General features: G+C 48.1%; 1 protein-coding gene across 2 annotated transcripts in view; it reads right to left on the minus strand.

Annotated features, from left to right (window-relative positions):
- Positions 1 to 17,071, minus strand: part of UBR4 (ubiquitin protein ligase E3 component n-recognin 4) — a 126,741-nt gene that overhangs the window by 35,220 nt on the left and 74,450 nt on the right. For both annotated transcript variants that reach the window (XM_060015371.1, XM_060015365.1), the window contains exons 63-79: positions 16,882 to 16,998; positions 15,498 to 15,707; positions 13,823 to 13,972; positions 12,352 to 12,579; positions 11,518 to 11,596; positions 10,794 to 11,039; positions 9,309 to 9,477; positions 8,640 to 8,784; positions 7,972 to 8,057; positions 7,170 to 7,257; positions 6,715 to 6,908; positions 4,862 to 5,101; positions 4,309 to 4,447; positions 3,460 to 3,585; positions 3,220 to 3,348; positions 2,100 to 2,443; positions 330 to 420 (exon numbers count right to left, since the gene is read on the minus strand). In XM_060015371.1, the coding sequence (XP_059871354.1) occupies positions 330 to 420; positions 2,100 to 2,443; positions 3,220 to 3,348; positions 3,460 to 3,585; positions 4,309 to 4,447; positions 4,862 to 5,101; positions 6,715 to 6,908; positions 7,170 to 7,257; positions 7,972 to 8,057; positions 8,640 to 8,784; positions 9,309 to 9,477; positions 10,794 to 11,039; positions 11,518 to 11,596; positions 12,352 to 12,579; positions 13,823 to 13,972; positions 15,498 to 15,707; positions 16,882 to 16,998 (2,781 nt within the window). The remainder of the gene's footprint in view (positions 1 to 329; positions 421 to 2,099; positions 2,444 to 3,219; positions 3,349 to 3,459; positions 3,586 to 4,308; positions 4,448 to 4,861; positions 5,102 to 6,714; positions 6,909 to 7,169; positions 7,258 to 7,971; positions 8,058 to 8,639; positions 8,785 to 9,308; positions 9,478 to 10,793; positions 11,040 to 11,517; positions 11,597 to 12,351; positions 12,580 to 13,822; positions 13,973 to 15,497; positions 15,708 to 16,881; positions 16,999 to 17,071) is intronic.

Consider the following 17,071-nt stretch of genomic DNA (forward strand, 5'->3'; position numbering starts at 1 on the left):
AACAGGAAGAGACATGAGTAGAGGAGGGTCTGCAGGGTCAATCCCAGGACTAGGGCTCACGTCCATGCTCAGATCCAGGGACTCAGCATTAGAACGTCTGGTCACAGGTGGACCATCAGAGAGACAGTGGAGAGATGGAGACCCTCCACAGGGCCAACCGCTCATCTCTCTTCTCTCTGAGGTTGACTCTGGCCTGGGAAAGTCTTTGTGGGACGTGAGCTCTGCAAATGTGCCGCCCCCTCCCTCCCTCTCGCCTCTGCAAACGAGACCGGCGGGGAGGAAGCCGAGGGAATGAAGGCAGAGAGTGAGGAGACGGCCAGCCTGCTCACCAGATCAGGATTGGCCCAGTGGCCCTTCAGGGCTGTGGAGACTTTGCCAATAATCAGGTCGTTCATTTGCTGGGTGGCCTCTGGATTGTCCCTAGAGAAGCAGAGAAAGGAGTCCTGTTATTCACCAGTGGCTGTGTCCCTCCTTTGCACTTGAAGGAGCCCAGAGAAAAGGAAATCAATGTCTAGGGCTACCGAGCCTTCCCAGGGGCAAGAAGACACACTAGCCCCACAAAACCCTGCTGTGTAAAAAAAAAGGGCACGCCCCAGCCGCCTTTCCTGGGAGGAGACGCCGACTGAGAACAGAGCAGCACTGACACACGGGGGATTTTCTCCCCAGCCCACATCCCAGGCTGCACAGCCCCCAGACACTGCCCGGTGTGTCAGTCTCCAGAATCTAGGTGTCCACCCTCAGCCTTGGCCACAACTCTTTCCTCATCTTCGCCAACTGCCCTCACTTCATTTCCCACAAGGCATCCGCATTTCCCGTCTATGTCCCTTTGTAATAATGTATATTTTAATAATAAAAAAAACCCAGGAATTGTGTCACATCCCTTTCTTGCTTCCCAACGTGTCTTGAATAAAATCCAAGTCCTTATAATGGCCTACGAGACCCTGCAGGATCAGGGCCCTGGCGGTCTCTCACTAAATCCCCTCCCCTTTGTTCCCCAACTGGTATCCTTCACTCCATGCACAAGGGCTCCCCCGCCCCTCACACCCCGGGCACACCCCTGCCTCTCCTCCTGACACTTGCTATTTCCTCTGTGTGCTGCCCGCGCCTTCAGTATCTGCATGACTTGCCCCCTCACCTCACGCAGGGCTCTGCTCAAGTATCACCCCTCAGAGGTCGTCCTTGACCACTTTATCCTCCGCAGCAACCCCACCCACAATCAGAGTTGCCATCCCAGCTGTACCACTCTTCACATCTAATCTCCTGACACTGTACCGTGTAATTACCTGTTTACTGCCCTTCTCCCCTCTAGAACGTAAGCTACATGAGTGCGGGGACTTTGTTTCATCTACCACTGTATCCTCAGAGTTTAGAACGGTGCCTAGCATTCAGCAGATGCTCAATAAATATTTGTTAGATGAGTGAATAAGTAATACAGCAAGTAATACTTACCAACCAGCTAACATGTTGCAGAACTTATGCAACACACTCAGCAAATAATCCAAATCCAGCTGTGGGTACTGTATGGGCACAGACTAAGTACTCCACAAGCATGAGTTATTACTTGCATGAATTATGTTAGTCTATCCTCACCACAAGCCTTTAAGATATTTGCCACCGTCAGTATTTCTCAGATAAGGAAACCTTAGGCTCAGAGAAGTTAAGAAATGTGTCCAAGGCACATAGTACAAAATATCCGATACTGGGTCTTTCTGATCCAGATCCAAGCTCTTAATCCCTAGGCTCCACTGCTCCAACTGCCTTCTTCTGTGTGAGTCTTGAGTCCAAGTGCCCCGCTGCACCCTTCTCCTCCCTCACCAAAACTCAGAAACTGCTTCCTCAGGAAACCCCACTGGTACCAACCGAGTACAAGCCAAACATACTACCTACACGGAAACCTGGGCTTCAAATGCTCTCCAAGTTTGTTCAGCTATACCCAGGACCTCTTCCCATTTTTTTTTTCTCTATTATAAGCTAGCGAAGCTGTTTGGCAGGGAGAAGCACGGTTCCGTGCACCCTCTGGTGCTCCCAGCACCGCTGCCGCCCCCACCAAAGCACGAGCAGGCATGACCGGCCCCCGTCACCACGGCGCAAGCTCTGACCGGGTCAGGAGGCACATGAGCTGGCGGACCTCCTCCCGCATGGCCGCAGAGCCTCTGCGAAGATTATAATCAAAGAGCTCCCTGATGAGGCCCTGGGAGACGAGGATGTGCCTCAGGGCAGGGTTGGTGGCCAGGGCCCGGAGCAGGGTGATACAGTGCTCTGTGACAGCCGAGGCGCAGCCGTAGCACTTGGTGGAGGATGTGTGGCCACAGCCCAGGACGGACAAGGCGCGGTACTGGCTGGCAGTGAAGGTGGGCTGCACGGAGGTCCGAGATGATTTGGTGGCTGCTTCCCTCTGCTGAAGGTCGTATTCCAGCAACTCTTTGCGTGAAGCAAAAACTTTCTAAGGAAAAAAAAAAGACAAAGGAGAAAGAAATCAGCAATTAAAATAAAGAAAAAGAGGAAGTTAACTAGAAATCAGCTTTGGTTTGAAAAAACACTTTACATGCATTATCTAATTTAGCCCTCTTGATAACCTTACCAGTTAGATACTTTATCCCCATTTTATAGAGGAGGAAACAAGCTGAGAGGGGTTGGCTTGACCAAAGTAAGTGGCAGAGTTAGAACTCAGCCTCTGATCACAGGCCCACGCCCTTAACTCCCACGTAACACTGTCTCATAAAGAACAGTCAGGAACGTAGGCACGTGTAGCAAAGATGGCACACCAGCAACTTTAGGGACAAGGACCCTGGCTCCTCTTGTCTGCGGCTAGCCTTCCCTCCCATGGGGGTGGGGTCTGTAACATGCCATCCACCGTATGGCCCACCCTGGTTGACTGGAGTTGGTGTGCCCTACCCTTCAAGCCTGCAAACACGTCTATCAGAAAAAACAGGAACAAAACCTTGGCACCTTATTTTTTTAAAACCAGTTAACCCCTCTACTAAAAGATGGGCTGTGAATGGTCAAGAAAAACACATCTATAATAATCTCCGTTATTCTGTTTTCCGGATTGAACTCAGCTCTCTACCGAGCACCCAAAACCGCTGTGGGTGAGAAGCTATGCGGCTGGGCAAGGGCACCCCCGGAGCTGAGCTGCTGGGGGAGAGCAAAGAACTGCTTTGGAAACGACATCGATAACACACGACAAAGCACGCTGTCCAGCTGCTCCCGGTTCTCTACCTGGATGATTTTGGAGAGTTCATCGAAAGAGTTCTTGCAGTCTCCACAGTACTCCTGTGCCAACTGTAGGATGTACCGGTTCACACTGGCTGAGGTGGAACTGATGCCCCCAGCCGTCCCCGAGTCATCCTGCAACCAAGAGGGAAGCTGTCAGCCTTCCACCATGAGATGGCCTCACCCAGGGGCTAGTCTGCTTCTGACCCAGAACCCTCTCCAAATGTCCCTCCAGCTTTGGACTACCTGCGGCTTTTCAGGAGCTGCCTCGTTCACTTTGCAGAGCAGGTTCTCCAGCTGTGGCCGATGTCCCATCAGCTGGTGATACACTCGATCAGCTTTGTCCAGAAGTGTGTTGATGTTGGAAACAGCCTAGACAGGAAGAGACAGGGGCGTGCGTGAAGGCTCGTCAGCATGAAGATTTTCCCTGAGTGATCGGTCAGGGACCTCTAGGTCAGGTACTGTGTTTCATACGTTATTTCTATTCTTCACAATAATCCTGTGGGGAGGGCATGTTATTTTTAATAATACACAAAGTATACGATATACGTATAAATAAACAATGCTGAGAGCAGTGACTTATGCCAGGTCACACAGTACTAAAAAGCACAAGTGGAACTGGAACTTTCAACCTTCTGACTCCACAGCCAGGTGTTCTTTTGCTTTGCCAGGCTGCTGCTGCTAGTGACTATCCTGACAGTTCCCCCCTCTTCCCTGTCCTCCCATATCCAGTCCCACCACATCAGGCTGGCAGAGAACTAGCCCCTGGACAAGCCAACAATGAGGGAAGGCCAGCCACTGCAATTTGAAGCAGCCTGTGGAACAAATGCAGGGCAAGTCACCCCACTTCTATCTGCCTTTCCAAATCTTGTCATTTGTCGCTTGAGATATTCTAGTTTCATTAACATGTCTCCAAAATCCTACACAAACCATGTGTTCCAATATATCTGTCTTATTTGTTGCCCCTCAAAAGCTGAGCCCTAACAGTGCTGAGTTGAGAAAACTTCAGCTAGAAGGAAAAGCACACTCCCCACATCAGCTCAGTCCACAGCTCAGATCAAAGCCCTGCTGAGTCTCGGACGGAGGCGGCCTTACCTTCTTCCGGTCTTCTTCATTCTCAATGGGATCCACTGCACAGCAAGGCTTGGCATAGAGCATGAAGTCGAAGCGAGCGTATTTACAGAAGCCACAGGCATTGCACAGGAAGGGGTCCTTTTCATCATAGTTGATGGATCTGAAAAACCATAGTGATTGGGTCAGGGGGCAGCAGAGCATTTGTAGGGAGAGGAGATGGACCGTGCCACGTCTATACACTGCAAACTATTGCAGGGACTCTCGGAGGGGCAGCAGCAAATAGGCGAGGATGACTTAAGCAACCAGGTAACAAGAAAGGGAGACCCAGAACCAAACCTAGGGACCCCAGCACCACCCACCACTGGATGGTCTCGTGAATTCACATGCATGCGCACGCCCACACACACCCCACTCTTCCCCTTCCCTCCCGTTTTCCACCCTTGAACTCTGCACTCTACATACCCATAATCCTGTAGTTATTATGAGGGCACCACACAATGAAATTGAGCACAAGGAGACTCTTACAGAAAAATACAAGGAATGTGCCTGGCCTGGGTGACAACCACTCACTTACCTGCACTTGTGACACTGGTAGACATTCTCTCCACAGTTGCCGCAGACCCCTGGGTTGGCAGGGACTGAGGCACTACAGCGTGGGCACTGCAGGGTCTCCGTGGAGGCCTGATAGTTTTCATAGAAGTCTGCAAACTCAATCATCAGGTTGGAAGCCACTATTGGCAAAGGCAGGTCGATCTTCACCTCTGTCTGCCCGGGGGTCAGCTGAACCTTCTTGGCTTTGTGCCAGCGAGCCGGCCTAGGAGAGACAGTGTCAGACAGAGGGGTAGATGGCCTAAGAGCCTCTCACAAGACCCTCAGCAGTGACAGTCTGATGAGACGAAGACTGTCCCTACCTATTCTTCTAAGGCAATTAAGTCTAAGGAAAGGAAATCTGGCAAATAAAAGCAACTTAATTTAAAAAATGTTTCCTCTATTCTTTCTCTCTTAAAAAAAGGGGGGGGGGGAGAACATACAGGTGCTTTAAGACATTATATATGATAATTTTTGATACTCCAGAAAAACAAGGGAATGCACATCAAGGGAAGATATTACTCCAAGAGCATGCCACGCTGAAGCCTGGAATCCCAAGAGGTACCGTGATGACGACTGCCATGAGTTCCTATCAAGACAACTACCTTGGAAGGATAACACTCAGGTTGCTTTAGAGAGGCAGAGGGACATACCAGGATCCGGACCAAGTGCCAAGTAGAGTCAGAAAGAGTAAAGGCATGGGATAATTTAGAGGTAATTATATGAATACAATTAGAGCTAATATTTACTGAGCACTTACTATGCGTCAGGCTCTGTTCTCAGCACTTCACATATACTAACACATTTAATCCTTAAAATAACACCCTGAAAGTGTGTAATTTTTACAGTTAAGGAAACTTTTATACATTTTACAGTTAAGGAAACTGAGGCTACGTAAATTCTACAAGGGATGTGAACCCACAGTCTCATTCCAGAGTCTGAGGTCTTTACCAGCAGCTACGCTGACTCTACACAACAGAAAATCAAATCCACCTTCTCCAGAGGGAACTGGGTCATCCCAATGAGCAGCTTCTACTTGCAGATCATCAATGTTAACTATGCTTTTCAAACGACAAAGAGAAAACTTCCTTTAAGCAGAGCTCCTGTGGCCATTTGTTCATGTGGTACACGCTAGCTTTATGCTACCTTTAGAGTAATACCAACACTTCCATTCTATGCACAGAGCAGCACTCCCTGTAGGTCTAAACATTCAAGTAGCAACTACTTATATTCTCTGCCCAACATAAATGCCTGGGTCTTCAACAACAAGTGGTCTGTCTCTGTAAAAGCTGACACTATATAACCCATGCTAGTGTCTTCTTTGGCCCATATACAACCTGCCTTGAGATTCAGATGTTGGGACAGATAAGCTAGAAAGATCCAACATCAGTATATGTAGAGGGAATGCACCATGCAGAAATGGAAGGACTTCAAACTAGAGAACCTCCTTGAGAAATACTGCCTGCTCTGTGAACAAGAGAACAGTGTCTTAATCCAAGAAACAACTACTTCCCCTATAGAATCGTCTATCTAAAAATAGAACCGCTCTAGTTAACATGGGTATGAGAAGCCTAGAGTCCCCCTCACTCAGCTTCCCTTCAGGCTGTTGAAGATCTTAGACCCTGAGGGCTCCATGGGACATAATTTCAAAATAGTTTTTGTCAGCATCCTTAAGAACTGGTGTTTCACCTGTGTCCTTCAGCCATGACCTAAGGAGGCAAGAGGACATACTAGGCCTCCAGGAATGTGCTGCTTTACCTGATTCCAGCAGTCAAAGGCAACAACTGGTATTGAGCCTCATAAGCCTGCTGCCCCTCCCCAAGTCTGAAAAGCCCGTACTTGTTTTTCAGCTCCACGATGGCCTGCACAGTTCGGTTGTTGTAATAGAGGTTGATAGTCCGCACCATCTTGGTCCGTTTCAGGTCCCCAATTTTCACCGTCACTTTGCTGATGGTGTGGCTGCCAATGAGTTTCACAACCTGCTGGGTGGTGGTGTACCTTGTGTCCACTTTAATGGAAGACAGCTTGATATACTAAATGCAAAAGTAAACACAAAACAGTGTGTTAGTTCAAGGCTAACGGCTCATCCTGTCCTCTTCAAAACTCATCAGTGTAACCCACTCTTCATCCATGGATGAAGTTTCTATTTAAGGTAGCAGGGCAGGTAAGGATTAATACAACTGCAGCCAACCACTGGGAGAGGGATGCCTATGCAGTAATAATCAACCTCTAAAAACAAGAAGCCCACTGGCCCTGTAAGCCTCGGGACTGTCCATGTTAAAGATGTCACTTACACAAAACGGCACTTCTGGGTTATTACACACCAGGCAGGGATCACTCTCCAGGTAATAGCCATCAAACTCCACTAGGCCAGACAAGGTGCTAAGGAAGAAAGCAGTCTTAGCATAAGGAGATTTTCATTTTAGGAAGCATGGAGCTTCACAAAGAAGCCATGAGAAAACCATGGCTCAATATTCCCCAAGGCAAGCTCCACTCTAGTGAGACCACAAGGAAATGTGAGAAATCCCAACAGAGTTAAGTCACAGGAAGGGAATTTCAACTGAGTGACCTTAGACGTTCCCTATTTCTGAGCTGTTCTGAGGTCACAGGAATCCTAAATGTTACATTAAAATCTGACTCAAAGAAGAGTCACAATTAAATTTACTAAAAATCACTGAATTGTACACTTGTAATGTGTAAATTTTGTTGTATGTAAATTATACCCCAATAAAGTTTGGAGAAAAAAAAAGAACAGTCACTAATAAACCAGGGAAATAATAAACTGACAGTTTAACCAACAGTGTCTTCCAAAGTTTTTTTTTTTTTTAATGCAGCCATTTCTGTAAACTTGCCTTATGTGATTTACACTTAGACCCTTGAAAACTAGAGACCTTCTTAAATCATTGCTTACCAAACCCTAATTCAGCAGTTACATTTTGAGCACCTTCTATGCACAAGGCCCCAACTACAAGGGAGGGATTCAAAGACCAACTAGACAGGAGCGTATTGATTCATAAATAAGAGCCAATCAATGTGGAAATAGCAACTGGACTGTTGACCGAGCTTCAAATAGGAAGAAAGCAGAACAAAACTCACTTGTAAATGTTGGAGTTGGGATGGTTGGTAAGAATGTGGTTCTGAGTACGAAGAATCTCCACAGCCTTCTGTGAATATTCTTTCAACTGAAAACAGAAGTCAATATAGGACCAGAATCAAAGCCCAAGGGAAAGTCTTACTGGCAAAGACTTTTCCTCTGCTTTCTAGCTGATACCACCCTAGAAGTAGCAGCCCTCATTCAGAATCAAACAAAGCTGAGCCTAACTCCTAGTCATTTAAAGGATTCTATCTTCTTTAGTAGTTTCCACGATCTTAGTGACAGCCCCTCTTTCTATACCTTGTGGAGGGAGAGAAATTTTATTATTATGGAGAAGCCATGAAATGGTTATCTAATTGCAAAAACACGTTGGATATGTGATCAGGACTGCCAGGAAACCCAGAGGAGCACTTTCTTTCCCAAGCAACTTTAATGAGTTGCATTTTCTTCCCCACTTTATCTACTTCTATTGGCTAAGCCAAATTCAGACTATACTTATTTGCTAGTGTATATTATCTAGGTGGCATACATACTGGGAGTGCTTAATATATATTTAAAAGAGATTTCATATATGTACTCCCATGTGGGTTGATCATAACGTTCTTAACTCAAGATAAAAAAGGTTAAAATGTGGCCAAGTTAGCCTCTCCAACCGTCAATCATCTGTTACCTTCTTCTCTGTTTGTGGGGTTTTCAAGGAGAAATATCCTAGTAGGTCCACAAATTGGGCAGCCTTACGACCATAGGCTGGGAGTTCTGGCCATATAGACCACATCAGATCTAGCAGGAGCTCCTGTTGAGATTTGCTAGAGTTTCTGTAGATAAATGACAGCTCATATTATAAGCAGCAGAAAACCCTGAGGTTCCTTTATTTATCAACAAGGCCCAGGTACCGTTTTGGAGATGTATCTATTTCCCCACAACTATGGGTTAAGTTTGAATGGCTCTACTCTTCTTTTGACAATCAACCTTAACAGATGTAGCATGATCCTTTCCTGTCTTCAGGAGGTGATTTATTCCCACCATCTGACATCTCTCAACGGCAGAAACTGAGCTTTGTTACCCTAAAGAGTCAAGCCTGGTCATTTTACAAACTTGTAAACATAGCCTTCTTAGTGGAAAACAGATCATCTCTTGCTTCTGACATCAGTTTAATAGCCAAAAAGCAGATAACTCAATGAAGAAATCTGTAATAGTCAAGAGGATTCAGATTGGTGTAAATACTCATAGTACGGACGACCTTGAGTATGGAACATAGAGCCAAGACAGAACTGTCGATACATCACCCACTCTGGTCCCAGGCCCACACAGTCTGCTAAAACTAAGCCCCGGACCCTACCTGTAGATATGCAGTGTCAGGCAGTGGGCCTGCCAGCGCACCGAGGAAGAATTGGACTCTAAGAGGAAGCAACGCAGAAACTGGACCAAGGTCTCCTTATCTGCAAATTTGTTCAGCTGGTTCACCAGAGCTGTGCACAGCTGATCCTCCTGGCTTCCTGAGCTCTCACCTGCAAGATCAAAGCAGGACTGAAGGGCTGAGAAGTAGGAAGAAGTGGTCTAGAGTCCTACAGCCAGTGCTCAGGTGGAAAGAGAGGGAATTTCACCAAAGTTTCACCAAAATGGTTTTGATTTGAAAACAACTTTCAGGGGCTTCCCTGGTGGCACAGTGGTTGGGAGTCCGCCTGCCGATGCAGGGGACGCGGGTTCGTGCCCCGGTCCAGGAGGATCCCGTGTGCTGCGGAGCGGCTGGGCCCATGAACCATGGCTGCTGGGCCTGCGCGTCTGGAGCCTGTGCTCCGCAACGGGAGAGGCCACAACAGTGAGAGGCCCGCGTACCGCAGGGGGAAAAAAAAAAAAAACTTTCAGTTGGTTACTGGGAGACAAAAAGTCAGCCCCAGATATAATAATCCTACCCAAAAAAGTACCTCTACAAGCCTGGCATCGACAAAGATAGTCACATTGGAGAAGGAATTTCCTTTCAGAAGTTTGCTACCTACAACAGTCAACATTACCACAGACTGGCACAGAGAGATCTGAATAATTCATTGGGGAATGTGAACCTCAACTGCTCTCCACCAATCACCTGTCTCAGGCCTCCAAGGACCATGAAAATCAGGAACGCAGAAAAACACTTTTGCCTTTCTGATGGCAAGGAATCAGCTAAAGCTCACTACAGTGGCCATCTGTAGAGCATTTACCAGTTTACAAGGCACATTTATAGGCATAGTTTCATTTAACACCGACAATCTCTCCACGAAGCAAGTGTTATTATTTCATATTAAAAGAAACTTGGGCCTAGTAAAAATGTTTGGTGCACTTTGACATTTCCCGTTACAGACACTAGGTACGGAAGTCACACTCTTTAAGGTGTCACCTTCAACATAACTGAAAATGACACTAGAGGGCATTTGGGTTTTAGGTCCCTGTAAATCAGGATGAAAAACCTTTCAGAAGAAGAGAATGACAAACTTATGGTTACCAAGGGGGGAAGGGGGGAATGCAATGAACTGGGAGACTGGGACTGACATGCATACACTACTATGTGTAAAACAGATAACTAATGAGAACCTACTGTATAGCACAGGGAACTCTACTCGATGCTCAGTGGTGAACTAAGTGGGAAGGAAATCTAAAAAAAGAGGGTATATATGTATACGTATGACTGATTCACTTTGCAATACAGCAAGAAACTAACACAACGTTGTACAGCAACTATATGCCAATAAAAATTAATAAAAAAAAAAGAAGAAGAGAATGAACAATGTGCTCTCAGAGAGATTAGAACACATCACCCTGGTCACTGAGACAAGAAGGTGACCCTTACCCTCTTTCTCCTTTTCCTTTTCTTCTTTCTTACTCTTCTTTGTGGACGACTTTGACTGTGTTGTGGCTTGTCCAGAACCAGTGGCCACAGGGGCTGAGGAGGAGGAAGCACTGGAGGGCCCTGCCGAGGCCGCCAGTGCAGCGAGGACTTTGCTGCCGCACAGAGCACAGGAGAGCAGCTGCAGCAGCACCGGAGACACCCCCTCATCCACCAAGAAGCTGACTTGGAGGAGGAAGTACAGGACAGCTGCAGGCAGAGGAGACAGGGGCTCAGCTCCGACACAACTGCGAGACTCACGCACAAGAACGGGAGCAACTGCTCCAGACGCCAGGGCTGCCCTACTCCCACCACCTCCTTTGTCCAGGTTCTCTGCTGGAAGTTCCCAGAAGAATTTACACCCTCTTTGGAAATATCTGACAAGTACTGCAACAACTACACAGAGGCTGGCTCCCAGCCCCCACTCCTGTGAAGAAGATGATTCTCCTCCTTAGCTGACCGCAACAATATGCTTGTTGTGGTCCCACCGCACCCCACATTTTGTCTACGGACGCTTAGCAATCTTGGAAGTTTTTACTTGTCTTCTTTGCTGGGCAGAGTTCTGTCTATCTTGCTCATGGCTGTATCTCTAGAACCCAGTTTAACGCTTGGCATATAGTGGGCTTCGATGAACAGTTCTTGAAGGAATGAATGAGTAACAGCAACCAAAAGGAGAAGCACTGCTTACAGTCATCTTTGATGCAGAATTTCTGCCAGTTGATGGTTCGCTGGGCAGCAATCTCTGCACAGGCTTTCAGGTGCTCCATCTGAAATGGAAACCAATCACCAGAAACGACCCACACCCGCTGTCTTGAGGGGTCATCACCTCAGCTTTGGACTACAAACCCTCGCCCTCTGTGCAAGGTTGATCGGTGCCCCGGTGAACCTGGGGCCAAGGCCCAAACACTGAGCCTCCTACATTCAACGTCCCACCACACAAAGACCTTTTGTTTCCAGGGATTCTTCAGACCACTCAATAATGCAGCAAGAAAGGTAGGTCATGACGTAAGACACTACAACCCAGTTTATTTTTTTCTTGCTAAAAGCATAATAGTAAGAACACTGGATTAGGAGTCTTTAACACTGAAGGTGTTCTTCCTAGATGTTCCTATGCAATATATTCAATTTACTCCCCAAAGTCAAACAACTGATCTTAGGCGATAATACATCATTTCTTTAGTATTCAGGGACAAAAATGAGAGGTGCACAAATCCCGGGTTGATCCTGTCCATGACATGAGCAAATGACACTGGTAAAAAGCCCAAGCCACCCCTCCTCACAACAGAGGAACCACTGCCAGGTGGGGGCGGGACCAGGGAGGGGCAATCGCAGACCCTGAAGCCAAGTGCATGTGGTATAGCACCCAGGTGGGTATCATGGATCTACCCTGCTCGCAACCCTGGCCATGATGTTCTCAAAATACCGAAAAGCCCTGTGTGTGCTGCTCCATCCTATCACCCACTTGGCTGAGCCTCGTCCACAGCCTCCCCTGCCCTGCCACACCACCCAACACCGGCCGTACCAGGCTGATGAGCGTGTCATACTGCAGGGCGGAGCCAGAGCTGGCTGTAACCACACTTGCCCGAAGGAAGATCCCCTGCTCCTCCAGCAGCTTCTTGATCCCGCGCACATGGGAGTCGAGGGTGTGCAAATCCCGGAGCTGGCGGTATTTCTCCTTTGACCCACAGATGAAGAGCAGAAGTTTGCGGACTTGCCGGCGCACAAATGGAGTTTGCTGGATCATCAGGTACTTGAGGGGAGAAACGACACAAAGAGTCAATGACTCTGGAACTGTATCTGTACCAGCCACAGCGCCTCGGGTTTTCATGAGCTGTTACTAAAAACCGGTAACACAGACCAAGCTACTTCCTTGCTGTCAAGCTAGGCCCTGGTGAGCTTTAGTATTCCTTACAAGGACCAGCAGAAAGACAGGCACAGAAAGAAAAACGTCAGAAAGGGAAAAGGAGCAACATTCCTGCTACCGCTCGTGGAGTACCCAGGAATCTATAGGAGGCTGGTCTGCACTCCAGCCCACCCAGAATGAATGCGTGAAGAAAAATAACATTCAGAATCTCTCTTTCAGGTAAAAGAGGTGGGGAAGAAGCTGCGCCGTTACATCTACATGACTTGAAATGGCTGTTTGGGGTTTGCTAACATTATTCTTCCCAGAGTTAATCTCATGCTTGCTGTGCAGGTTATTCAGCCATTTCCTCTCGGCTCCAAAGCCACCCCACCACACCCTGCTCTGTGACGTCCAGTCCAGAACTAAAGCTAACTGCGCTGTTTCTTGCAGGCTGGTCCCCTCTTAGGTTCTGCCCGTGGGGAGCACTGGAGGGACACCAAAAGGCAGGAGGGAGAGAAGGGACTTGCTCCTTCCCACCTGCCTGCCGTCCTAGGAGCAGCCCTTCACGCTAGCAGCCTCCAGCATCTCTTCAACAGTCAAGGACAAACCAGGTCCGGGCGGTCCTGTTCACCGGCTTCTTTTAGAACTTCCAGACTCCACCACATCACACCCCTTCCGGGCTCCTGAGGTGCGAGCAGCGGCAGCCCCTCCTCAGCTCCGCCGGGCTCTCCTCTGCACTCAGGGGGCTGCTGCTGCTGCTGCTTGCGGCTACTACCCCTGTGTTACCACAACGTTCCCTTTTTATCTTTGCGGTTCTTCAGTGGCTGCTTAACCAATTCTCTATATTAAAATCTCTCAGTTCATTTAACTAGTATACTTTCTGTTTTCCAGGCAGAGTCCAAACTATTAAACTTGTCCATTATCACCACATGTGGGCGAAGGTAAGTGTAGAGAACCAAACACTGAAGTGGATGCTTGCTCTGACACACATCTTCCACAGTTTCACCACATAGTACACTCTGGAGGGGCAAGACCTAAATGGTGGGAGGGACTCTGCTGGGGGAAATACCACATGATGCTTAGGATGCAAGGGAGCCACAAAGGCAGTCACAGCCGGTGTGTCCTCTCCTCGACCGGGACCTTCACTTACCTCTGAGAGAAAGTAAAACCACGAATGATCGAAGACAGGAGGTGGGATTCGAGAATTGGTGTCAGCGATCTTTTTGATCTGGTATGGCAGCCTCAGTACCATCTCTGTGAGAAGCTGAGTATAGGCCTCAAACACATCAGCAGCATGGCCCTGGGAGAAGAACATTTGTATAAGAACCTGTGATTGACAATTTCCTGACCGCAGTTAGGAAAAAGGCTGGTCTATTGCTCACTAGGAGAACCTCACGCTGGAGATGGTAAATGGCACCTTTCAAAGCTGGAGCCTTCACCGACTGATAGTTCAGTTTACAAACCCAGGAAGACCCCAGGCTCCCGGGGGCAATTTCATTACATGCAAAGCTTATTGTGGAGGCAGATCTCACTGCTCTTTAAAGTTCTAACATTTCACTCTGGTTTTTGACACTGGATTGATTTTACTCTGCTTACACAAAAATTAGAATAGGAAAAAATTGAAAAAACAGTAATGGAGAAGGATTTCTGACTTTCTATGAGATATATTCCTTTCCCTAGAACCAAAGCTTTCCATGACAACAAGAAACATTCGTGTAACCAAGGGGGTGTCAAAGATCACTAAACTCAGTCGAGATCCTGGGCCCACACACAGAGGCAGGGGTACCGAGAGATTGAGGACAACGGAAACAACAGCTATCCTACAACCTGTGTGGTCCCCAGGAAGAGACTGTGAGAGTCTGGGGGCATGTCTCCCACATATTCAATCACCAGCTGTTTATCAGATCTATGTCAGGCACTGGGCGTGTGAAGAGACATAAAATATGGTCTTTGCTGATAGTCTGGAGGGGAAGACTCCACATGTGTGCACAGGGTGCTCTGGGACCCAGGGAAAGGCCATCTCGCTCAGACAGCAGAAAAGTGTGTTCTGGGGAAAGATCCAATACTTGAGCTGGGTCTTGAAGAAGGGCTAGGAGTTAACTAGACAGGGGAAGGAAGGGATGCAGAAGGAGAGGAAAAAATTTCTGAAGGGACAGCATGTACGCTGGGAGAGACACAGAGATTAGCAGGGCTGCATGCAGGGGTGTTACAGTTGATAAAGTAGAGAGTTAAGTAGATAGCTGGATCGGCAAAGAACTTTTTGGCTGAAAAGTTATGGAAAACCACTAGAAGGTTATACAAAGAGAAGGACATGACCAGATTCACAATTTGTGCCCTGTTATACTCCCATACTATTCGAAGCAGTCCTGAGTATGCAATAAGCAGCACAGCTACCCCAGGCCATCTTGCGCCACTACGTGGACTCCTCCAATGGAACAGAAATGGTAATAATAATTAACATTTATTGAGCACTACTATGTGCTAGGCACTGCGCTTTACAAACATCACCTCATCCAATGCTCACAACAACTCTATAAAGCAGATACTATGTGTATGCTCATTTTCCAGGTGTGCCAACTGAGGCTTACTAAGGTTAGATAGAACTTCTCCAAGCTTCATGGCTGGTAAGTGGGAACACTTGTTCCCGAGGGACATGTTCCCAGACTCACCTGACCAGAAAGCCCATCTTCCAAACTAGGGCATCCTGTAACAGCAGGGGAAGTATGTGACATCCTCGGCTCCTTCAGCGCTACTCACTGAGACTGAAGAGGACAGTGCCCTAGATGAGGGACAGGAGTGGTTCACTGCCCGGGGAAGGACCTCACCTTCACATACTGGCGGAGGAAGAATGGGCTCATGTCGGGTGGGGATGACGTAGTATGTGGTTTCAGCAGCTGGCTGGTAGCCACGGGTTCCTCATCGTTCTGCTGGCTCTTCCAGTACTCCAGCAGGGACTTGAGCACGTGCAGGCAGTAGTCCACAGCGCCAGAGCTCAGCAGGGCTGCTGCTGTGGCACTGGAGATGAGGGAAGATGACTGGGGAAAAACCAGGGAGAAGCTAAGAATGGCCTGTAGAACAGTATGGCATTAGCTGAGTGTTGGGGGTAGGAAACGCACTCATAACAGCCTTAGGAGAAGCTGTCATGGAACTGAGGGAGTCAGTCTCTTGAGTTAAAAGTTTCCCGACTAGGGGCTTCCCTGGTGGCACATTGGTTGAGAGTCCGCCTGCCGATGCAGGGGACATGGGTTTGTGCCCCGGTCCGGGAGGATCCCACATGCCACAGAGCGGCTGGGCCCGTGAGCCATGGCCGCTGAGCCTGCGCGTCCGGAGCCTGTGCTCCTCAACGGGAGAGGCCGCAACAGTGAGAGGCCCGCATACCGCAAAAAAAAAAAAAAACCTTTCCCGACTAACTCAAACATTTCCCCCACTCTTCTGAACAGCAGCATGGTAAGAGAAAACAAAGGAACACCAGTTCCCAAATCTAATCTCCCTACACATATGTGCCAGAGGCCAAGGAGGCCAGGATTAGATAACCCTTCCACCTGCAGGGAAGAGCTTTCTCTTTCTCCTTGGGCAGCTAGAGAAGAAGCCCATTTATGTTAAAAAGAGAGAAAACTTTCCACTATAGGCACTTCTTTGCAGCCTCACCCTCCTAGTAGGGGCTCTTTCCATAGAACCAGCTTCCAAAGGAGATGGGGTGAGTGATCACATGAACAGAAAAGCGGGAGAAAAGCTACTGTAAATAAAACCATTAGGAGAGCCTGGCAAGCCCCAGCCACCCACACAGCTCAGAAGCTCATTAAGATTGGATGCAGTTCAGCCCCATTTCTACCTTCTCTGCTTTGTGTTAATCTCCTTTCCACCACACTCCACTGCTTTCTCTCTGCTCTATTACCATACCTTATAGCAGCATACAGGAGGGGAATCCTCTTAGCCACTCTGCGCCTTGCAGAACAGTCTCCTGCTTTTCAATAATGGAACTTCCAAACGCTTTAACCGCCCCCAGTGGAGGGATTGTTGGAAAAGAGTAGAGCTTGGAAGGGACCCCGAGAAAGGTAGATGCTCTGCCCCTGAGCAGTGGCAGCTTAGAATGTTACTGCTCTCAAGCGACAATGGCCTGGCTCTAACAGAGGCCTCTGCCCACTGTCCGAGTGCCAACCAGACAATCCTCTTTCCTTTCCCCACACCCATTAGCCCAAAGCAAGATACCTCGCATATGGAAGACTTGGATCCGGATTTGGTCCTGGACATGAAGACACTCAGGAGTCTCATCACCACCAGGTGGACCTCATTCAGGGCACTGCGTTCGTTCTTCTTGGAGACGTCCTGGGGACAGAGGCGGAGCCCAGAAGACCACACTTACTTTAACCTTGAGGCGTCCTCTCAACAAGATTGCCTC

This window comes from Delphinus delphis, chromosome 1, assembly GCF_949987515.2.
Source record: "Delphinus delphis chromosome 1, mDelDel1.2, whole genome shotgun sequence".
NCBI lineage: Eukaryota > Metazoa > Chordata > Mammalia > Artiodactyla > Delphinidae > Delphinus > Delphinus delphis.